The 24,025-nt window shown below is 49.1% G+C and overlaps 1 protein-coding gene across 1 annotated transcript; it reads right to left on the bottom strand.

Annotated features, from left to right (window-relative positions):
* Nucleotides 1-634: 634 nt before the first annotated feature.
* On the bottom strand, nt 635-17,443 carry HGD (homogentisate 1,2-dioxygenase). Its single transcript, XM_032205981.1, has 14 exons — nt 17,429-17,443; nt 13,382-13,453; nt 11,964-12,052; nt 11,270-11,375; nt 8,677-8,736; nt 8,355-8,446; nt 7,938-7,972; nt 7,000-7,079; nt 6,714-6,813; nt 4,645-4,769; nt 3,970-4,074; nt 2,869-2,995; nt 1,139-1,320; nt 635-766 (listed from the first exon to the last, which is right to left on the bottom strand). The coding sequence occupies exons 1-14, from the start codon at nt 17,441-17,443 to the stop codon at nt 635-637; spliced, it is 1,320 nt and encodes a 439-aa protein (XP_032061872.1).
* Nucleotides 17,444-24,025: the final 6,582 nt, after the last annotated feature.

Below are 24,025 nucleotides of genomic sequence, written 5' to 3'. Positions count from 1 at the left end.
AGACATTGTCAGTTGCAGGCAATCAAGTTGATATCGAAGGATGGCTAGAATGAGACTGAAGAGGAAACTTTCCCTCACTTAACAGTGAAGCACTCTGGATTCTCTGACCTTTTCTAATTTGCAGAATGCTTTTCTGACAATAAGGGCTCTTCTTGGCAACCCTCCACAGACCAGCAGGTTGAAATGCCCCCAGTAGAAGGCTTAGGCCTGGTAGAGCCTCGAGCTCTGTTTGGGAAGATCTTCCCTTGCAGACAACATAAAATGCTTTGTTGATCTCTAGCTTTTCCCTGTGAAAGACATGTCACACCATATATTGGAGGCTCTGAAGTGGCGACTGTCACCTCATATCCACCCAGGGTACAGCATTCACACCAACTGCACATGGTGAAAGCCCTGCAAGTATTTCAGCTTCGGTGTGTCGCCAGGAGGGCTTTAATTGGGTACTTGAAAGCTAAGAATAGTGGTTTTTATTGCATTTCCCCAGTTACATGAGCATGATCATTTTGGTGGCTCGGTGGCTGCTGGAAATGCCATTCTTGGAGCACTCATTGCCTGAGTTGACTGTGCCACCACATGCAGGTATTCTGGATTTCCCCATCTTCATTTGTGTACTGCAAGCAACAGATATGTCTCTTTACTTGCGGTTGGGGTTGAAATGGCTTTTCAGAGGTTCCCAGCACTTGTAGTAGTTTTTATCAAGGCGGTTGGAGGTCTTGAGGCCCCACTTGGTAACAGCCATGCTGAGGGAAGATTCAAACATGAAGGCCTGGTGGGAACAGGAAAGGTAGATTAGGGCAAGAGAGTTTGAATCCAGGCAAGGGGGCAAGAAAGGAGGACAGTCATGGTCTTGACTGCTTTGCTCATAGGCTGAGACAAAAATTAAATCAATCAGCATGAAAATTCCCATCCTCCTGCTCAGGCAACAATTCATGTGGGCAGATGATCAGAGCTGCCTGGCATCTAGTATCTCCAGAGGAGCTCCTGGGAGCTGAGCAACGTTGATGAGTATGGGGCGTGAATGCTGCAGCAGTTTGGTCCAAGCACTTTCCAGCTTTCCTGCAAGAAGGTAGGCTGTACTTTGGGAGTGGCAGCATGCTGTGCTGGGTACAAAGCCTTACCGGCTCTCTTGACTCCTTACCATAGTCCCTTCTGCAACCCTCTCAGGCTCCAGCTTGGCTTTGCTCGCCTTCTCAAAACAGTCAGCATCCGGCCCGTGAGGAGTCATCATGCTGTGCAAGCTGGCCCCTCCAGGCTGGAAGCCCTCCTCCTTTGCTTCATAGTGGCCTTTGATGAGCCCCATGAACTCACTCATGCAGTTCCCTGTGGAAGGCATAGAGAAAAGGTTGCAACACAGGAGGAGCACTGGAAAGGCAGTTCAGCATAATCACCTCTGAGTTATAGGCACTGAGGCACAAAGCTCATAGCCAGCAGTCTGGTGAGAGCCTGGTCTGCTGTCCCAGGTCATAAGCACAAAAACATTTTGTTTGATGTTCTTCCACCACCTCCAGTCCAGCCAGACACTTCCAAAATTTATGCTTTTGATTCATGCAGGAACTGCTTAGTTCTTGAGAGCCACCGTATGCCCAAAGACAAGGACCCAGATTCTGTCCTTCCCTGAGGAAGAATACTTTAAGCAGACCCTCTGAAACCAACAGTGACATACCACGAACCTAGCTAACGATGGCTAAATCTAATCACTCAGGACTTATTAAGTTATGCTCCCTGCTAAGGAAGTACTTTAACAACTGCCATCCCAGTCTTTAGTGGAGCTGATGTGACTAAACATTACGGCAACTTCCAGCTGAGTGGTCATTTTTTTGCAAAACCAGAGCGTGCTTCTGTGGCTCTGCCTTCTATAACTCCTTTTTGCCTCTAGTTCAGTATATGACTCTAGGGGGGAAGTTAAGGCACCAGGAAAACTGGGACTCCGAGTGCACCAAAGCTCTCTCTGAGCACAGAGATTTTTACTGCACATGAGAAGTGCTTGGGGGTTTCTGGCAAAAGAACTAGACCTCTTGAAAAAATGGTTGGAAGAGGAGAATTGCTGAGGAGCACTTCAAAGTGACTGTAGGGAGACCTTGATGGAGCTTTTTATCTGCCAACAGAAGGGCTGCAGGATGGGCAGGCTTTCCCCAGTCTCCTAGTGCCTCATCCACACTCTGCAAGGGTAATCTCAAGTGGGGAATGGGATTTCTAGCATCCATTCATTCTTACGGGTGGCTATGCTCAGGGATTACCAAAAAGAAGCCACCTCTGGTGGTGGCAAACAAATCACCCCAAATGCAGCCAGTTCTCCGAGAGGGAGCCCAGTTCCTGACCTCTGGCTTTCCTAAATGCTGGAGGTGCCTCCACCACCACCACCATCAGGAGAGCCAATTCAGTCCTTTGCTGCAAGCCAAATCTCACCCTGCGAGATCTTGAGCAGCTCTGCATCTCTCAGCGCTTCTCCCCACCCATGCTGTCATATTTTCATTTCTCCTGCTCTTTGAGGTGTTCTTTTTGTTCTAATGAGATGTTAAGCAATTCATGGCTGGATGACAGGACAATTTCTGATGCGTCTGCGCGGTGCCAAGTTCGATACGCACCCGATCTCAGCAGGAGCCCCTTGAGTACAGACACATCCATCTACACAGACACAAGCAGCCCATCACCTCCGAGTTTTCCGGAGGTGCTGTAAATAGGAACATCTTTGGTTTTGTTCATTTTCCAAGGAGGACTCGCTGACTCCAAGAAGCTGGATGTAACCGTGCCAAGGGCAACAGATTGGGCTGCTCCTTCCCTGAGCATGCTCTCAAATAAATGGAGGCTTGGGGTTTTTTATTTTCTGCCCTCCTGTACTCAGGCACAACCCACAAAGAGCAGACGTACTGTGGTAGTATGGTGGTCGGAAGGTGTTGTTGGCTACCCCCCATCGGGGGGGGAATATGACAAAGTCAGCGATTGCCACTCCAGGACGGGTTGACTTGGCTGTCAGGACAGTGAAGATGGAAGGATCCTGGGAAAAAAATAAAATAAAATAAATAAAAAGGTGAAAAGCATGAAACAGAGCAGGGCTCTGCTCAGGTCATCCCAACGGCAAATCTGACTACTGCAGCCATGCTGAGGACTTGAGGATAATTTGTTTTCCATCTCTTTTCCCCCTAATAGCTCAAAATTCCCCTCTGAGCAGAGGGCAGGAGCATCCTACCGGAGGCTCTTTGCCTCACAGCCCCGCTGACTGACAAACTGGGAGAACAAAGGGCAGAGGAATTGTCACTCGCTTCAAGGATTTTTGAGGTTTCCAGTCCAGTAAAGTGATTTTCTGGGCTTTGATCCCAAAACCATCTTTCTCCTGGCAGGTTTCTCCGGAGTTTAAACAATGCTTTCTGTTAGTTGTCTCGCTAGAAGTGCTCCTGTCTCCTTGCACACCCACTCGTGGAAGCAGTGCCAGGAGATGGCACCGCTGCGGGCACCTCTCCCACTGGGCTGGTTTCCTTTTCAGAAGAGCTGCTCACATTGATTTTGGCTTTAGTTATTTTCCGTAAGATCTAGAAATTATTGCAACCAAAGCTGCCAGCTCTTCAAATGAATTTCAGCACTGGGCTCAGAGGAACAAGGGAAGGAGCCCTTACAGTTGTAATAAATAAACCAAGGCAATCATTTGAAGCAAAGGCCTTTTCTCAGAGTTGCATGGTGCATATTGGCTCAGTGTTCAGCCCTCTTTCAGGGCACAGAAATGCTATGCTAAGCTGCATAAAGCTGTTTAAGAAGCTGATCAACCTCCAGTTCTGTCATTGTACCACTAAAGAGGTTGTATGTCTTTGCAATATCTCATTTCAGGCCCAGAAAAACAAGCACAAGAGATTTCACACTGCTTCTTATAGGACGGCATATTTTTTATCAGGCACTGAACCCCTGGAGCTCAGGGTGAATTTTGGTGGCACAGCATCCACAAAGCATAGCTCTCCTTTGCCTAGCTCCGGGACTTACCGCGTGGTCAAAAGCAACAGAATTAATGACCATGAAGTTTTCCAGATTGTATTTGTATGGCGTGTAGTTCCCATGCCAGGCTACCACGTTGAAGGGGGAGAAATCCTATCAAAGCAATAGGGACAGAGACAGAGGATTAGCACACACAGCCCTCCAACTTGCTGCACATATGCAGGGCACTGCTCTTTCCCAGATTAAAAATGGGTTTAGTGCTGGTGAGAAGTACAGTGAGAGCGTGAAGCCTTTCGGGCACAGCCCAACACTGCAAGGACATGGTTTTCCTCAGCATTTCCACCTGGTGAGCCTCAGCCCTCCCTCCAGGGCTCAATTTCTGAGGACTTTTGGATGTCCAATCAGTGCTTGAACAAGGTGCACTCCAACACTGGCTCTTTGGTATAGAAAATTCGGATTTTCCCAGTTAGTTTCTTTTGGGCTCAATAGGCAAGTGGAAACAGGGAGGCAAAGACCATCGCTGAGTCTTTGGGTTAACCAAATTTCCACAGACACATTCTCCAGACTGTGGAGCTTCAGCTGGGGGAAGAAGCCAAGAAGGCAAAGGCTCAGCCCTGCTCCACTTCCCCCAGCAGGACGTCCTGGGACTACATGCATGCTGGTGAGTTGTAGACCCCAGATCATGCCCCGGTGGTCCCTTCTGTTCTCTTGGGGTCTCCTCACCTGCTGGGCTGCAAAGAGTTTGCCCTGGTACTTGCTGATCACCGTGTAGCCCCCTGGCACTTGCCGGTCCTCATACCACGCCACCGGCACCAAGAAGTCGCGTGGATTGGCCAGGCCATTGGCTCCTGCAAAAGAAAAACACCAGAGATCTTTGGGCAAGGTGCAAACAGGGTGGCTTTGTGGGTGCCCTTCTGCATTTTGAATGACCCTACGGCTTCTTAGAGCACCACAAAACCTGTGCTATTCGTGTACTTTTTTTGCTCCTACAACTAGGTAATTGTAATACATCCTAGCATTTCAGTCCATGCTCCCTTACGTGACTAAGGCAGGTCTCCCCCTGTTCTTTTCTGAACAGGATTAGCCCTTCATCCTCAATTAAAGGCATGGAACGATTGGGGAATTAAGCGAAAAATGGAGGGCGAATTGCTTTCAGTTGGTGAACATCCACCTGCTTGGACGCTTAGCCATGCAGAAGCTCTGAAGCTCGTGAGGGGGCCTAACACATTTCTGAACACCTGCAAAAAGAAAAAAAAGTAATAAAATAAGGGCTAGTGATACTTATAGACTCTGGGCACACTGAGGGGTTGGTTGGTGCAAGGAGTGCAAAGTGCAAAGCGCTGTATGGGTGCTGAAGTATTCTTCTTCTCGTTAGGATTATTGTTGCGAAGTGTTTTGAGTTTCCTGGATAAAAATGCCAGACATTACTACCTGCTGCTAAGGTTTAACAGTCGGTGCTTTTCTCCAGCTGTCATTTTTCAAGTGAAAAGTGAAGTTAGAATAAAATAAGAATGAAATACAAAGGATCTTGGTCTCTGAGGGGAAGCCAGGTAGGTGGTGGGAAGAGGAGCTCTTATAATTACCAGCTCCTGAAAAGATTTACAGGCAAGCACACTCCTTTTCTTTTCTCCAGAAAGTAAATGTTATAACAGATTTCTGCCTTCTGCAGGCTCAAAAAAAAAGCTCCTTCCAACAGTGTCTGAAAAACTAGCTAATGGGAAAACTTCTTACCAACAGGCAGGTGTAACAATACCAATAATCACGTGGAGCAGGCACAGGGCAGAAGAAGCATGGTAAAGGCAGGAAATCCCAGCTTGCTGAAAGGAAAGCTGCTGAAAAACCTTGCAGGCTCGGAGCAGAAAGAGCATGGGAGAGATGCTGAAGGTTGGGTCGGTTCCTGCCTGTGGGAATGGCCAGCTCCGGCTTCACCAGGGCTGTGAGATGCTTACAGAGGCCCTCTGAGTGCAGATGGGCCATGCCAGGCTTGTTAGTGCTTTGTAACACCTATACAGTTTATTTCAAGCATGGCCAGTCTTTTAGATCCCACTGAGAGCTCTAAAACAAGCCTGATCTAGGTGAAAAACAAAACAAATAACATCCCTGTGATGAAAAACAAAACAGAACAACAAAAAGCACTGGTCTAAAAGCGGAGAACTATCGATATTGCTCCTGTAGTTGTTTTAGTTCTTACAGGGGAAGTGAAGCTTCCCTGTGACAATCTCAGCAGCATTAACCAGGACAAGGGAGTAGGAGGTGTTTTCTCAGCCAGAGATGTCTGGAGGCAAGCCCTCCGGGGATGAGGATGGTGAAAAAGCCCGTGCTGAGCACCCCGGGAGAGCTGGCCAGGAGATCACAGCGGGGTTCAGATGCTCTCACGATATCTTTGTCACAGCAGCAAGCGTGTCTGCTCAGCCTGTGACAGCTCCCAGGCTGGGAAGCAGCTGGCAGGGAGGGTCTAATGAGGGTCTAATGTTAATGAGCTTTAACGAAGAGTGGTGCCTGTATGGGCAGCAGCAAGGTGCTCAGGTTTGCACAGGCAAGCACTGGCTTGTGCACGCACACAGACATTTTATTTTCCCTCCTTTTCTTCTGGCATTCCTGTTGTGCTGAGGCTCAGGCTGTGCTTCAGAAAGCTCTGCTGAGGGATAACTGTGCCAGGATGGGAAGCACCTTTGGGAGGAGTGCATGCATGGGAGGAAGGATTACACAGGAGATAAGAGGGTGGTTTGGGGCTGGCAATTCCTCACTCTGTCCCTGTGAAATTCACTGTAGGTCTGATGGGAGATGGTTACCAATGGGTCCCAGGTCAGGCAGCTCAAAGTGTGCTCCATACACCTCCAGGATGTAGCCTCTGGTCTCTCCAAACACCTCCACGCTAAAACGCATTCCTTGCTGGAAAACAAAGGAAGAAACCAGGATCATCCCGGGACCTGGCTGACAAACCAAGGGCAGCTGAGGTTCTTCTGGGTCCATCCAGCCCCCAGAGCTCAGCAGAGGCCACGCAGAGCTCAGGTTTTAGCTGTCTGCTTCAACACCGGGCTCTGAGCCCCCTCACCTCCCGGATAACACAGCCCTTACCTGGATAACGCAGATTTCATTGGGCTCCACGAGCATCTTCCCAAACTCAGTCGTGATGAGCAGTTTTCCTTGCTGGGGCACTGTGGATGCAAATAAAGGTAGAAGAGTAGGGGTAGAAGGTAGAGGAGGTGAAGCAACAAGCTGACACCAAGTTGGCTTGCACACCTTCCTCTCTGTCCCCTGAGAGGGAAGCAATTACATTAGCCAGGGAATAATGTCTCCTGGAACTAAAGAGCTCACATTTTGACTTCAAAAAACAGCAAAATTGCAGAACCTGCCTTAGTAATTTTACTTCATGGTAGTGAGCACGAACGACTCAATAACTATTTTATGGGAGAAGTGTTTCTGTTGGGGACCCCAAGGCATTTCTGTCCTTCGGTCAAGAAAGATGTACGTAAATATCAGGCTTGCAGGGTTGTGATGCTGCTCAGAGTGTTTTTTTTTTTTGGCGTGCGCTCACTGTATGTGCCAAGCTCAGCACTCATTGTGGCAGCCTGGTTGCCCGAGGCTGGTGGAGTGCAGGAGCTGAGCTGCCATGCCAAATCATCCTGGACTGAAGCAGTGCAGGCATCTCGCTGTGAGCTGCTCAGAAATCCTAGGGATTATATTTTCCAGAAAACCTCCACAGCGTGCCTGATACCAATCTGGGAAGCACGGGGGAAGAGATCTCTGAGCACCAGGCTGGGGAAGCTGGGTCACTGCTCAAAAGCAGCGTTGGGTTTTGGCATAGCTGCGTGCCCTCTGAGCTGCTTGGGAGTGATGGGGCAAGCCTGACAGCCCAGCTGCTGCCAAGCCACCAGGTCTGGATGGCACGCGGGTGAAGCCAACCCTCCTCAAGTCCCTGCAGCTGGCTGGCAGGCTGGAGGAGGAAAGAGGCAGGTGGGTGGCAGCCCAGATACATCCTGGGGGGGAAAGGAGAAGCCAAAGCAACCACTCACCAATCAGGAAGTCACCGTCTGAATTGTAAAGGCATCTAAAGAAAAAGAAGAGGAAGGTCAAGGTGTCAAAAAAAATAAAAAAATAAAAAAAAAAAATCAGGCATTTGCACACGCTGTCACATAGTCACAGCATGGTTGGGGTGGGAGGTGACCCCTGGAGGTCACCTGGTCCAACCCACCTGCTCGATCAAGGCCACCTAGAGCTGGTTGCCCAGGATCATGTCCAGATCTCCTTGGCAAGTTCCCTGCCTTTATGGCCTTGGGCGAAGCAGCCCTTGGTCAACGGGTAGCGATGCCCACCAGAGCCTGCGTGTTCACCTCCGGGGAGCAACTCCAGTCCCAGCACCACCCCTCTGGCCGCAGCCCCGTGCCCAGCTCCCTCCTTCACCCCCAGCCCCTGGCAGCCCAGTCCCTGACCTGTCGAGCATGGAGGTGTTGCAGACGAAGATGTGGACGGCGATGCCGTGGCGTCCCCTGGGCTCTCCGGCGCCGCACAAGGTGTGCAGTCCCTGCGGGCAGACCCCCAGCAGCATGGGGAGTGAGGGGCAGGCAGTTTCGGGGGCAGCCCCCTTCCTGCCTCACCCCATCCCTTTGCTGGGGCTCACCCCACACACAGGCACCTCCTTGCTCTGTGTGGCTTTGGCCAAATACATTGTTGGCTTTTCCTTAAAATCTTAAGTTTTTTTAGAAGCCCAAGGCAAAAAATGAGGGCACCCGGCAGCTGTGGCCCCCCACTTACGCTCACAAAGTCCAGCTTGTTCTGGGGGGCTTTCGGGATCTCGAAGGGTTTCCATCTCAGCTAGGTTGCAGCACACAGAAAGCAAGAAGAGAACACCAGTGGTTATAAAGCAAATGATAATATTTCATAAGAAAGTAGACACACACACACACGCCCTCCCCTCGGCTTGCTGAGATAGCTTTCTCTTTCCTCTTTGCCTTGCTTAATTTGGTCTGCAGGTTTCTTTTGATTTATGGGGCTTTTTCGCTTTGAGCTGTAATTTTGTAAAATCATTGGCTGGCCTGTGTGGGTGCCAAGGTTTTTTCAAAAAAAAAATAAAATAAAATATCCTATTTAAAAGCTGTCTCTTCCACTATTACTAACAACATTGTCGAGAGCAGGAAATTTCAAATGAGCTGGCTTTCCACAACCAAATTTTCCTGCTCCTGCACTCTGCGCTGCACCAGGCCATTCATCCCTCCATGACTCGAGCACGTTTCTGCACACTCCCTCTCATTTTCCCCACACCCAGAGCAGGCACATCCCTTCCTGCAGGACTGGGGGCTGCCAGCTGCACTGATTGCTCCTCCCAAACCTGCTGAGACCCTCAGGCAGAAGATGCTGGGGGAGCCCAAGGTGTTCATTAGCACTGATAGCATCATCTGGGGCTCTGCAGCTCTGGGTTACCAGTGCCACAGCTGAGAGCCCCTCACAGGTGGGATTTTGGAGCAGATTTACCCAAACACCCCAAATCCTCACGATGGGGCTGGCTTTTAGCCCGATCCTACTGGCACCAGCCACCAGAAATGTTCCTGGCACCAGTGTGCTGTACCCCAGATGAAAGTGCCAGTGGTCCTGGGTATCTATGGGGATGCCTTCTGGCTTCCAGCTACATGGCCTGGAAGGTCTTGGCATGTTTTGGGGCTGATTCCCCAAGAAAAAATAAATAAATAAATAAACATAATATTATGGGACTGTGTGTCTGTGCCAGCTGTTTCTGAAAATTGTGAACTCCATGGGCAAATTTCTGCTCAATTTGAAAGGGGTGAAAAGAGATACAATCCCCCCATGCCTCGCAGATGTTTTTCAAGCCAAAAGCAAAATGTGGGGCCCCAAGTGACTCATCAAGCTCTCCTTGAGAGCCTGCCTCGGGGGGGAGCAGAACCACTGCTGTGCTGGACCCAGCAGGTGCATCCGTGCACGAAGTGAGACAAAGCAGGGGCTCATTGCTAATTAGCCAGCAGCACCCCAGGCCCGGCCCCCAGCTCTGCTCTCCAAAGCCATCTGCTTCCCAAATGATCCTGCTAATGACTGTTTGAAGCCTCCGTGGTTGGGAATTGGGAACCACTGGCAGCAAGGACACGCAGAGGGATAACAAGAAGAGACGCAGAAGAGAGCAGGGAGAAAGGCTGAGCAGGGGAAAGAAGAGAAATAAACATCAGGAATGGAGGTGGCCTAAAGGGAAGGAAACTTTCTCACTGGGGGGTATTGAAGGTGACAGTAAGTCTACAGGTTAAATGGTGAGTTTAGTGCAGTTCCTGGATAACATCTCCATTTTCACTTTGGTCTCAGAGTGGGTCTCTGTTGGGTTTGGGTTTCACCAACACAAGAACAGCAGAACAGGGGCCCTGAGACAGAAGAGAAGACCAAGTGAGTGCTTCAAACAGAGAAGCTTTCAGTGTTGATTCATTTTCTCCCTGCCTGTCAATCACAGTTTCCCTTTGTCACCTCTTTTCTAAGCTGGAGAGCTTTCTTTGGCATTGGCATTGCTTGCACCCCTTATTTTTTTCATCATCTTTGTCCTCTTTTATGCTTTGTGCACGGTATCTTTTATAATCCTGCCTTTGTCCTTGAGCAAGATTCCAAGTTTAGAGATTTTTTCCCATTGACTTCAACGAGCTGTGCATAAGACGCGTCCATATGGTGATGCCTTTAGATGGATGACAACGGGGAAAGCTCCTGAAGCGAGCTGGGCAGGCCACAAAACACCACAGGGAGCTGTGGATGGGCTCTGTGGCAGGCTGCGAGCACTGCTGCCAGCCAGCAGCAGTGAGCTTCATTGGGGAAGGAGCACCACGGGCACCTAAATGTGAGCCTGTCACCACCGCTGCTCGGTCAGCGGTTAGAAAACATATTCCAGCAGAAATGAGAAAGTATTTAGACAAATGGCGAGGCTGCTGGCAGGCTGGGAAATGGCTGAATGATGCATCAAAGGGCAAAACCTGAGAGGAGCTGAAAGCAATGAGCATGGGGTTGTGTGGAGAGGAGGGCGGCAGCTGGGGAGAGTCAGATTAGCAAAGCCAAATGTCCCGGGGCTGGCAGGAAAGAAATCATGATTAAAGATGATGGCGGGGCCGTAACAGAGGAAGACAAATGCCGTGCCTCTCAAGAACGAAGCCTGATTTCCCCTGAGAAATGGGCTGGCAGCCTCCCCGAGAGCACGGGGAAGGAGGGGACGGGCAGCAGAAGCACAGGTCGGCTTGGCCCCACGATGAGCTTTTAACAGGGGAAGGAAGAGAGGAAGAGAGAGCAGCCCAGGTGGTGGAAATGAGCCCAGCCTGAATCCTGCACCCTTACACCCACCGCAGGTTGTCCTCCCCTGGCCAGCAGTTACCTGGTTGGGGTCGGGCTCCACCTCGTCCCAGCTGTGTGTCAAGTGTCCCTCCTGCAGGGGCTGGAAGGGCTTGTGGCAGACCGAGGGCAGGATCCGATAGAGCCAGCTGCGGGGAAGGAGAAGGCGAGGATGAGCCTGGGGATGAGGTTAGGTCCTCCCACAGATCAAACCCCTACGGGCCGGGGTACAGATATATGCTGTTACAGCTGGGTAAATCTCTCTCTAAATCTCTCCCTTTGTGTTTACATATGCTCATGCTCACAGACACACGTACATATATAAAAAATCAAAGCATACAACCCAACCTGTGGCTGAAATAGAGCTATCTCCAGGGTGGGAAGCCAAGGCTACTCAAGCACAGCAGTTCAGAGTGGGCAGGGATGAGCACAGTACCTAAATGAAGGCCTAGGAGGGCTTCAGAAGATACAGGGTCACAGCCAGTACCTGTTTTGGGGTGGGTTACTGAAAGCAGCATGCTGAGGCTCATTATACCCATAGGATCATTAATGAGCCCATGCGGTGAACACCAGATGGGGGTGGCACCACGGGCAGGACATTTGCTCCAGGGCTACACAAGCTGGCCCCCAAATCGGTCATGGCTCAAGTAAACCCCACACCAGGTGATGGTTTTGGCCTCGCTGCTCCAACCTCTGTGCCCAAACACCCCAAAAACGCCCCCCCTGGCCCACAGTACCTCCTCCTGTTGGTGGGCCGGGGGCAGGTGAAGGCCGAGCCCGAGAGCTGCTCCGCGTAGAGGCCATAGGGGCAGACCTGGGGGTTGTTCTGTGGGGGGGAAGGAGAAACCAGCAGTGAGGGGCAGCCCCACTTGTATTATTTAACTATTTTATTATGATATTTTATTGTTTTATTATTTATTACACCATTTTTATTCTTAGTTTGACCACCAGGTATTCAGAGGGGCTGCCCCAGCACAGGGAAGCAGCACGACTGTCTGGCTTTTCCCTTCCTATGCCCTAAGCATCCCTGACCCTTCTGCCTAGGGAGAGATGCCCAGAGCAGGCATTTTGGTGGCGTGGAGCTTCCTCCTGCCACTGGAAATTGTTGCCTGAGAGTGGGAGCAATCACCGTGGGATCCCTTGCTTTTCTGTGGGGCTCCTGTGATGTGGGAGCTGGGCAGAGGGCTCACCCTGCAGCATCCCCTGCTGCCCGGCCAGGTGAGCCTAAGGAAGAGGTAAAATGCCTGGCACGTAGCTCCCGGCCCTAAAACTTTGTCTTGTTGGCACGGGCGCGCAGCGGAGCAGGGGGATCAATAGCCCTTGTCGTTTTTATCTTAGCCAGCACTACTGCAGATGCCAATCTTATAAACACTGCAGAGGAGAAAGGATCCACCCCTGGGACTGGAGATTTTTCGTCTCACTTGCGTTCAGGTTTTCTATTAACTCTTCTGACACCGAGCCCAAACTCAGCCCGGATGAGGGCACCTCATTTGACCCCGGGGAGGGCACGGCCAGCCTGGAAATTTGGGCTGGAGTAAGGAGACAGGCACGAAGGAGAGGAGGGAGCTTCAGTTCTTCAGGGGTTCCTCCTGTATCTGCAGACTGAGCAGATAGCACCAAATGGAAGTGAATCTTTTCTTTAAAACAACCCAATATGATGTGTTTTAATCGGCCAGTTCATGGCTGCAGGCGCTCCTGTCCCCTCCCTGCAGGGAAGCTGCCAAAGGTCGGTAACCTGGGGGGATCTAAGCCCATTCCTGCAGAGATCTGCGAGCACTGTCTCTGTGCCAGCCTTGGGCTTCTGCTCCGGCTCATCCCAGCACCAATTCCCTCATCCTCAGCGTGCCTGAGCCACTGTCATTCCCAAAATCCTTCCTGAGAAGCTGCTGCTGAGCAGCGGCAAGCCAGGCAAGTCATAACCCCCAGGTGAGACTTGGAGCCTCTCAAGTAACCTAAACATAGAAGCTATGAAAAGAAACACTCCAATCTGATTTTTGCCAGCATCTTATTATTCTTGTCCTGCATAAGGGAGGCTCCTGAAGACTTCTGTGGCGGCAGAGAGTAAGAAAATACATTAATTTAAAAAGAAGCCCAGGGAACAGATATTCATTCCACTCCATGTCATTTTAATAAAGCACTTTAACACACTCAGTACCTGTCCCTCTGGTAAAGCTCCAGGACAGCGTGGATCCTCAGAAACGTGTTCATTTCCAAATCCTGACATGTACTGCAAAATAAACCACACAGCTCATCAGGCTTTTGAAAACACATCAAAACCTCCCCAGACAACTCACCCATCCCATCCTCATGCCTTTTTTTCCCCCATACTCTTTGCAGGCGTTGAGAGTTTCCCCAGGCGATCTGCATGATGCTTTCCATGCACCATTTTCCCAGCTCCTGGGTTAGGTTCATCAGCTAACTGTGGGGTGGGCTGGGAGGCACTGACAGCATTTGCTCTTTTGTTAGGTCTACGTGTACATTTTGGTGACATTCTGTGCCATAAGGGCACTCGAGAAATATGCCAGGTATCTCAGATATGATCGGGCTCAAGACCAACGGGGTGATGGCACAGGAACGTTATGGAGTGTCTCCCAATGGGGTCTGAACTGCCTGCCGTGGCAGCAAACAAGAATTAGGGTGACAACCTAGGCTCCTCATGTGATGTGTAGCTGAGGGATGTGTGGAAGGAGCAGACCTGTGTGCTTTCCTGGGGCTATGGTCCGAGGGAGGGCACGGCCAGCAGCTGCAGGACCCCAGGGGATGCTGCAGGACCCCAGGGGATGCTGCAGGACCCCAGGGGATGCTGCTCCCAGCTTTGCAGGGCCGAGGACAGCCCTGCAGCAAACCTCAGACACGCAAAGGGACAAAGCAGAGCCCTCAGCTTCCCACTGACAGAAATGTAAATACGGCCCCTTCAGGTCACAAAGCACCTCCACCGAACCCTGCCTGAACGCAGCGGTATTTCGGCAGCGATCAATGAATGGCTCAGCCTCGTGGCCCGGAGAGAGAGTTAAATATTAATGCTCCCTCCTACCTCCTCTGCTCGCCTGCAGCCTGAAGGCGCTCGTGGCATTGCTGAGAGAGGGTTTGTTCACCCAGACCTCCCAACTTTAGGTCGACCTTTTTTCTAAATTCTTTACTTTCACTGTGGAAACTGTGTCCCCATCCCCTTCCTGAGCAAAAAAAAATGTTGCAGCCTCATTTCCCAGGGCAGCCAGGAGTGCATTTAACACACATCAATACAAGTTTGCACCAGTGCTTGCCCTGCTCTCTGGGGCAGCAGAGCCTGACCAGGTTATTGTGGTGCCTGCATTAATGCCCCCAGGGGTCCTCAGCCTTCTGCAGGCTGCGGACCCCTGGATATTTCCTGGATATATCTGAGCTCCCCTGACAAAATAAGAGTTTTCTCAGGTGCCTGTCGGGTATCTGTGAGTAAAGTCCATTCCCAGAGGGATCCGGGCTGGCCAGCAGCCCTGCTTGGCCCAAACCTTGGTTCCTGTAGGGTCACGGAGGATGTTTCTCTCCTTGCACATGCTGCTGGGGCTCTGCTCTCCTCCCGCTTCTGCACGAAGCAAATTGATATGCAAAGCAGCAGGTCACCTAAGCAGCCTTGGCAAGTGTAGCGTGCTGGTGCATTTCTGTCCCGTTTGAAGGGAAATGCAGCACCGTCTGGTGGGACTGCAGCACTTCCAGCTGAACCCAGACCTCCACACTGCATTCTCCTTCACCAGCACCGTAAAGACAGCAGGAGGGAGCTTTTTCCAGCAGGGCAATCTTGGTATAAACGGTGAGGAAAGTGGGCAGGGGAGGATGCTTATTTCCTCCTTTAAATCACAGCCGGTGAGGCCCGCAGATTGCCATCAGCTGATGCCGATGCCCCATCAGCTGCCCCTCACACGGGCTCCCACTCAGCCCCTTTTCTCCTGCTTGGTGGTGTAGGACTAAGAAATAAATAAAAAACAAAAATAAAATAAAAATATAAAAGCTCAGCACAGGGGTTTAGTGAGGAAGAGTGGGGATTTGGGGGCTGAACCTGTCCCTTGCATTGCTGGATCCCCATGCTGCCATCCCCAGCGGTGAGTGCAGGGAGAAGCTGCTGCATCATTGTTTGGGCAAATCATTTTTCCCTGCTCAGGAAAAAAAAATAAAAAAAAATCTTCAGGTAACTGCATTGAAGGCTGAAAAAAATAAAGACAAAAAATTCCTTCTGGCAGGCAGGACTGCAGCTGCAGGAGGGGAGGTGGTGTCCTGACGGTGATTTATCACCCGGAGGTTTTGTCGCTTCAGGATTTTGCCTGGCTGTTCCGTGTGGCTTTTCTCATTCACTCTCTTTTTTTTTTTTTGTCTTCCCCTACACCAGAGGCTTGTCTCCTCTCCTTTCCCTCGAGGGTCAGTGCGAAAGATGACGTGGTTTGCAAAAAAAACCCCACAAACCTCTCACAAGCCCCCACGTGTAAATGCAGGGCTGGTGAGCCGGAGCCTGCTATTTGCATCCTCACACGCTGTCTGGGGGGTAGAGTTTTTTGTCTTCTTCCTGATTTTATTTTCCTGGCGGTTTGTTTTCCAAATAAATCAGTGCCGAGAGGTGCTAAAAATGTCATAGGGCTCAGATGTTTCATATGGAGAGGAAAACAGTGCTCGGGTCCAGCTTTGAGCCCAGCTGGGGCAGATGGAGATGCTCCTAACAAATTGTTTGCTGCCTCGAGAGAGTGCCAGCCCAGGGGGCAATGGGGCTGTGTAAATATGGGGCTGTGTTGGGCCAGGGCAACTCATCTTCCTCATGATCAGCCCTTCTTCTCCACGATCAGCCTTTGGTCTCCACAACCAACCCTTTTGCTCTGTGGTTTTTGGTCCAAAGTGACCTTCTTCTGGCTCACTGCTTTAATCCCACAGCTCCTCCCGATCAGGGGTTATTTTGGTAATTTGGAGAGTTGGTTTCTCTGTGAAACAAAAAGTTCTCTGTGGTCCTTTCCTTCCACTTCTGCTTATAATTACTGTTCTTGTTATTTTGGTCGCGATCCCGCAGCTTTTCATGAAGCAGGATCTTAGGAATTCATCCAATTCCACCTTGTTTTTGTGTTGTTGCTCTTCAGTGAAATTGGGAGAGATGAAAGCCCAGCGCTACATAAAAAATTCAGCACAAATCATTGATTGGGATAACCGGGATGCAAAGCAGAGTGCTCGCAATGGGCGTCACGATCTGACCTATAAACCACAACCTTTTGCTCACCGGATTAGACAGCAGGGATGGGGAAAAAAAAAAAAAAAAGCATTTGAAGAACGAACACACGAGCTGCAAAATAATTAAGACCCTTCTTCAAATGCTGCATAAGACATTTCTCTATCCGCTGCTGCTGCAGGAGGCAGGGAAGCGACAGCCAAACAAACCTCGCAGCGCCGTGCATCAGCTTGGGTGGGCGAACACGGGCACAGCCAGCACAAACCCAAAAGGAGATGGATGAGCACAGGGGCAGCAGCAGGGAGAAAGCTGGGGGGTCAGGGGCTGGCAATGGGATCTGCAGAGGTGGTTTGGGGCAAATGGTCCTCCATACTAAAACAGTGGGGTGCTGGCACAAATTGGGATTGCAATCCTATAAATGAAAAATCAACCAACATCCCACCCTTCTTGCAATCCATCCCATGCTGGGAGAGGTTGATATGGTTTGCTGGGAGGAGCCAGTGCTGGATTTTCCAAGTGAACTGAGAAATTGCCCCAGGATGGAGCTGCTGGGGAAGATTGCAGCACGGGTTGCAACAGCTGGGCAGCTGTTAGCGGCCAGATTTCATAGGCTGAGGGGGAAACACCCCCTGGCAGGGAGTGGGGGAAGAACAAATATGGTGAGGAAGAGGTCCTGAACTGGCCCTGACCGATCGAGGATGATTTCCAAAGGAGGAGAAAAGAGCAATAAAAGCTCGTTCAGGTGAAGCATAGCAGAATCCTTCATCCCCGGAGAGCTTTAAAACACACCTTGAAACATAAAAGAGGATCACATTAAAACTAAATGAGACTTGCAATCTCCGGCCAAAACATCAGCCCAGATCTCAGCTGCACACCTCAATCCCTGCCTGAAGTTGTCCTGCCACCTCGTTGCCACCAGCCCCCCTCCAAAGGGACCACGTTTGGGAGGTCTGGCACCAAATGGAGACACAGGGGGGGGGCTGTGGGCAGGCAGCCCCACCACCAGCGTGCACGGCCCCTTACCTTCAAGCCCAGCATTCTGCTCCTGGTCCTCCCCCTCTTCTAGCAGGTGCACACCCCAAGGAGGTATTTGGCCAGTGGCTTCTTCAGGTGAAGTCTGCAAGCGGGTTTTTGTCCAGCAAGGGGGGCTGCATCCACCGAGCCCGGCTGGCCGCGGGCTGGAAGTGAGAAAGTCCAAGGGAGCTCTCAGACTGTTTGCTCAGCCCAGTCCGCGTTTAATCAAACACCGACCTTTCTGCCCAGGACCAATCCCACGAGGGGTTTGGAGATAAGAAACAGGGGGCGAGGGGGACACCGATTCCTCACCGCTCCTTTTCCTCATCAGCTGCTGAACACGGGGTCATAGCTCTCACACGCAAGGGAAAAGAAAGGACAGGGCATTTAAGAACAAGGAAATCCCATTTTTGATTTTTTTTTTTTATGAGGCTCTTTTGTAAATTATACCAGCACTGTGTATATATGACCCTCTAAATGAACACATTTGTTCATTTTGCTTCTGTGTCTGGTACATAGGGGATAGAGAGGATCACATCCCTGTGCTGGTGAAGACAGTGATACTTGCAAAACAGTGTGCGGCAACATTACACAGCAGTTTGGGGCGAAACGGGAGGATTCTGTATTCCCGACACTGGAGCTGGGGAAGAGAAGTTGCAAAACTCTGAAACATTAATATTTCAGGAAAGCTGTTGCTGAGAAAGAAGCAGAAGCATGCAGGTAGCACCAGAATACTAATGGCAACAGGGCTGCATTTCCAGAAGTTGCAGAAACAAAAATGATTGATTTTTTTTTTTTTACTTTGAATTCTCTTCTCTCTTAAAAAAAATAAAATAAAAAGTAGCCATATCTTCTTCCTTTTTGTGTCCAGCACTAAGGCTTACACTGAAATTCAGATGTGACCCTGCAGTTGATGTCTCCCCCTCTCCCGGAGCACCCTGGAAGCCCAGAGCAGTCACTGGTTACCTCCTGCCATGGCAGACATCAAGGGCTCTGGTTGCAAGAAGGTCAGATCCTGGCAGTTTGTCTTCTCCAAAAGCATCCTTACAGCACCCTGAATAATACACCAGGGCCACTGAGCCTGCCCAGGACTTTATCCAGTCTTGTCTTGAAGACTTCAAGGATGGAGACTGCACAGCCTCACTGGGCAGCTTGTTCCACTAGTTGATGGTCAAAAAGCTTTTCTCCTATGCAGCTTGATCTTCCCATGTTTCAGCTGGTGGGAGCATTGTGGAGAGATGACCAAAGACAGGAAGTGTCCCATCCTCTTTTAAACTTTTTTGGGACTTTCTGCCTATTTGGGATCCAGCTTGATCCACTGTCTCCAACTCTCCTTGCTCGGGGACAGATCAGGGGCTGAGCTCAGCTCTTCTGATTTCATGAAGCTAGTGTTTGCATCCCATAGTCACCAGGAACAGAACAGCTAACCTGGCTGTACAGTATTATTTGATGTTTACTCTAAAACAGATCAAAATTTAAGCATATTATAACGTGAGTACAGTGGTGACAAGTTCGCCTAGGAATGTTGGTCATTTTATTACGGCAGTGCCTGAAAGCCTGAACCATAGACCCCTGACTCCCTTGTGTTAGGCTCTAGAAGAATATACCATAGCAATCTCCAAATTGTAAGCCTTCTTTAGGTCTCTGTTACTGCTTGCCATCTCACCACAAGCCCACAAAGGCTCTCTCCATACCCTGGCCTCTTCCAGCTTTGCCACAAAAAAATCTTGCCAGCACTACAGAATTCTCCAACTCAAGGAGAGCTGGAAATAACTTAGCTCACCCTGAGTAGTGATTCATCATCACCAGAGAAATAAAGCACCCGGCACCTGCCACCCACCCTGGAGACTCCTCTCCTACCAGACAATATGTCAGAGTAGAGTTCTTCTCACGCTCCTGACAGTGAAGAATTACCCATTTGACTACAGCTGTGGAAAACAAAGTTGCAGAGTTTCAGGGGCTTCAAGATTCCCTTATCCCCCCCCCCCCCCCCCCCCCCCCCCCGAGCCATGCAGCAGTAATTTTAGCTTACAGTCCTGTCTGAGAACCTACATTTCTCTTTGCTCACACCTCTTTACAGGTCCTGCTCTCTTGTCCTCGTGGAACAGGCAAAAATAAAGGGCTTCGTTTTGAACTGTGGGTAGATCTACTTCCTGCTTGCTCTTGTTTTCTTCTCTAAAGTAGGGAAGGACATGCTATGATCACTTTACAACACGCTATGTAAAGTTTTCAAAGCTAATTAGGTTGTCTAACCTTGCTTTTCCATGTCATTCAGGGAAAAACATAATATAATGAGATGCTGTTGAACTGATGCTGTTGGCCTTTGTGATTTATTGACCTTCAAATTATATGAAATGCAGAAAAGAAGGATTCTGAACACTTCTGGGGTGTTCCTGACTTAGCCCATCCCATTTAAGAGAGAAATCATAAATCCATGCTGACTACTCCCATCATCTTCTTGTCCTTCACGTGTCTGGAAATGGTTTCCAGGATTCACCGTTCCCCCACCACCTCAGGGATGGAGGTGGGACTGACTGGCCTGTAGGTCTCTGGACCTTCCTTTTTGCCCTTAAATGTGAATGTTAAGTAGTGGTCAAACACTGTGATATGTTGCATGGAGAGGTTGTGTATTCTCCAGCTGTGAAGACAGTCAAAACCCAACTGGACCTGGTTCTGGGCAACCTGCTCCAATTGACCCTTCCTGAGCAGGGGGGTTGGACTGGAGGATCTCAGGGCATCCCTTCCAACCTCAGTGATTCTGGGATTCAGCTTTAGCCAACCCCCTTAGTTAGCTGCAGTGGCTCTTAAATATAGATCTTATGAAATATTAAGTATAGAGGTACTTCATTTACGTTAGAGCAACTACCCTTTTTGCTATATGAATCATAAATATGATTCATAGTCACAATGAACTGCTATCACATAAACATGATTCATAAACACAACAAATAACGGGTGGAAGAATAAGCTTCAAAAGTGTACAGTGTCTTCTCAGCTACTTTTCTGGGTTTATGACTTCTGCCCATGCATGGTTCCACGTAGCCTCTACTCCAAAGAGATTCCAGCCAAAATTTATGGCAAGACCTGAGAGAGATATGTGAAGAAGCATGTCACCAGTATCGGCAGCCTCGTGATGTACTTGATGTACTCATAGGCACCGTGGGGTAGCTTTGCAAAGACCTGCAAGGAGCTCATCTCCGTCAGAGAAGCAGAATGAGAGGAAGCACCAAGGGGCTTGCTTGGAAAGGTAACAGCTTGAAAACGGCAGCTGGCATTCAGCATTGCGACGTGAATGGAAGATGGGGAGAATGGAAAAAGCCTCTTAAATAGAAGGCGAGGCAGCTTATATTTCACCGAATAGACAAACGGGACTCAAATAACTAGATTCATGGCATGTACCTTAAACAAGTGGATGCCCAACCCCCAAAGTAAAGCTGTTCTGTCCTGTGTGTGTAGACCCGAATCTGCTCACAAGGCTTGGAGAAGGGCACTGGCATGAGCAGAGCCTGCTGGGCAAACGCCAATGCAGCAGCACAAGGCAGCAAGGATGGGTTTTGTCACCGGTGCAGGCAAAAAGCCCTGCCAGAAATCCCAGAAATCCAGCGTGACAGCTTCAACTGGATGTCACACAACAGTCAGAGCCACAGCAGACGTCATCCCAAATGTTTGGAAATGCCTGGAGATTTTCCTCTGGTAAACTGCCAGATTTGGCAAGCGTGTGCAATGTATGTAAGAGGCAGCAGAGAGGCAGGTCCTTTCGGACGTGGCCGTGAACCTGTTGCAATCACCTATTGCTTCTCACGGTGACATTATCTTACTTCCAAAAGGACCCATCTCTTCTCCTGCCCACCCTTATCCAGCCAAAATGCATTAATTAATGTATACATTTATTAATCTATCCATTCATTCCTGTGTCTGTGATCTCATCTTCCCTAACATACATTTTTTTCTGATATTTGTTAACCCTTTACACATTGCCAAATCCTACAGAAGTTCTCTAGAGCAGCTGCCTTTGTTCATGTGCTAGTATACTGCCTAGTACCAGGGGATTTAATCCTTTCTTGGCACCTTTCATCATAATATAGGACAATAAAGCAATAATATTTACCCTTTTTTTTTTTTTTTTTTTTTTTTTTTAATCACTGCCAACAGCTTTGTGGCAAAAAGGCCCTTTTTAATAACATACTTTTTTTTTTTTTTTTTTTTTTTTTTGGGCTGTTATGAAATATGTCCTTGTCATTTTTTATTATTTTTTTCTGGGACCATTCAGCAGCAGATGCCAGACAGGTTAATTATTATCATTTATTTGTGCAGGAAAGGTCATAAAAGTCGTCTGCGGCAGAGAACACCCGCTCGTTGTCACCCAAAAACAGATGCTGCATGGAGAGAGGCTGGAGAAGCCACCTGCTCACCTTGTTGTCATGCTTCTGCCTTCAGGCTAGTAGGACCACTTCCAGGAGCCGAGGGGAAATTCAGTCACCTTGGCCTCTTCTGTCCTTCCCCCTGAACAGCCAAGGAGGGTGCTCGTTTTGGACAGTCACTGAATTTTGTGATCTGACCTTTTCTTCCTCAGGGGTAGGACAGCCCCTCAAGCCCACGTAAACTGCAGCAGAGCAAGCCTGATGAAGAGAGGATGGCATCAGACCGCAACATAAAAAACTCTGAACTTAGTCCTCGCCTTCAGAGTGAGTAGGCCTCCTTGTCCTTTAATAAATCTTTAACCCAAAGCCAGCAGTCCATTTCCACTTTGTAAATGTTAACTTTCAGGCCGAGGGGACGTAGCGGTGCATGGGTTAATCACACACCGTTTCACTTCATGCTCCTTCTCCTAGTCTGAAAGAAATGACTGCTCCTTGGCTTGGATTGTTCACACAGCACTGACTTTCCTTCGGTTGATCTAGTCAGGAAAGAGCTTGCATTTTTATTTATGAATTTGACGTGTGTTTGACATCTGGAGAAAAAATCCATGCTGCGAGGGAATTTGCCTGTGCAATTTCAGTAGGTATTGAAGCAGAGTTTCTGCGCATTGATAAGCCCAAGGGACACAACGAGCTATATCTCAATGATATAACGTCGAGGCAGGGAAAAGAAAACAAATCTGTACTTAATGGTAAGAAACTACATCTGCAGCTACGGATCTAGTTTCGAGAACTGTTTAGGCACAGGTTCTGTGCCTAAAGAGCCACAAAGGGATCCCATGCTTCATTTTCCCCATTTGTTGATCAGATCCTAGAATAAACCCACGGCAGTGCAATGTGTAACACCAAGAACAATACTTCAGTTTGTAAAGCCAGCATTTTGGCTGTGTTGGGCTCCCACTACTTTAGGAGAACTTCGCAGTTGATTGAATGATTGAAATTTGAGAGGATCGGGACTGATGTTGTCCTCCTTTCTCCTCTTCCACCCAACATCTACCCCATTTATTTATTTATTTATTTATTTTTTCCCAAACCGGTGTCTGTCTGAGGACTTAATGCTCAGTGCTGCAGCAAAGCACACCCTAAGGAAAGCTTTACCTCTGAGCACTTTCTGGTAACTTGCCAGCCAGTGACAGGTTCATCAATAATGATAATAGCTTTTTGTCAAAGAAAACTAGCGCGCTAAGCCACAGACAAGCTCAGCCCTATAAAAGAATCAAAGAAACTGGCATCCTCTTAAGGAAAGCGAGACAGGAACATGACTTCTAATGGGAAGAGCTGGCTAACAAAAGAAAAGGAAATAGAAGGATTAAGCTCTCTTTGCTGAAAAGCAGAAGCAGCCCTTCTCTCAGCAAAGCCTGTCACCTCCTTATCAACTGAGAAGCGATGATTCAACGCTGACTTCACCGCACCAAACTGAAAAAATCTACTGACTGCAGGCTCCGACACCGTAGTTTGTATCTCGTTTGTGATAAATTAAGCATGTTGCAGCTGCCTCTGCAAATATTATTGTTATATCAATAACGAAAACTGGTATTAAGGTTGCCCCCCAAACCCCATTACTGGGTAAGTTCAAATTGCTTAAAGCCAGTGGCACCTTTGCTGCAGATTGCTGCAAGGAGCAGGCAATCCTGTTGCTATTAACCCAAAAACATACACTGAGGAGTTTAAGGTTACTGAAGATATGGTTTTCCTGTATTTCTGTTTGGAAATCAAGAGTGCAGCTTGAGGGGTTTTCCATAATTGGGACATATTTGTGCCCTAAGTCACTCACCTGGACATAAATCCACCAGAAAGCTCTGCAAGCCCTCTGGGGAGAAGGGAGGCTCTCTGCTCATCTCAAATACTTTTCACCTGTGTCTGCATCCAAGTCTAACATACCTCAAAAATACATGCATGAGCCTTCTTCCCTGACGCCTTAGACTGGCTGAGCATTAGGTACACAGCACCTGGGCAATATTTCTGCTGAGAAAATAACAGAGAGAGGGAGCAGTGGACCAAGCACTTCCTTTAGAAGTAAATGTAACTGTGTCGACATCCGTGATTCTATCACACATCGCGTTGTCCTAAAAGGAAAATAATATGCATGATTGTAGCAACCCAACTCCTTTATTAGTTTGGATCGATCACCTCTGATTAAAACCAAGAGAAAGATGCACCTGACCACACACCCCACCTACTCTGCAGG

This window comes from Aythya fuligula, chromosome 1, assembly GCF_009819795.1.
Source record: "Aythya fuligula isolate bAytFul2 chromosome 1, bAytFul2.pri, whole genome shotgun sequence".
Taxonomy (NCBI): domain Eukaryota; kingdom Metazoa; phylum Chordata; class Aves; order Anseriformes; family Anatidae; genus Aythya; species Aythya fuligula.
Note: the sequence above shows the minus strand (reverse complement) of the source record. Positions and strands in the feature narration are given on the sequence as shown.

Coding starts and splice junctions, on each gene's coding strand:
- HGD (XM_032205981.1), bottom strand. Junction 7,080..7,937: donor AGACGGTGACTTCCTGATTG/GTGAGTGGTTGC, acceptor TTGCATCCACAG/TGCCCCAGCAAGGAAAACTG. Junction 4,770..6,713: donor GCCTGACCTGGGACCCATTG/GTAACCATCTCC, acceptor TTTCTTTTGCAG/GAGCCAATGGCCTGGCCAAT.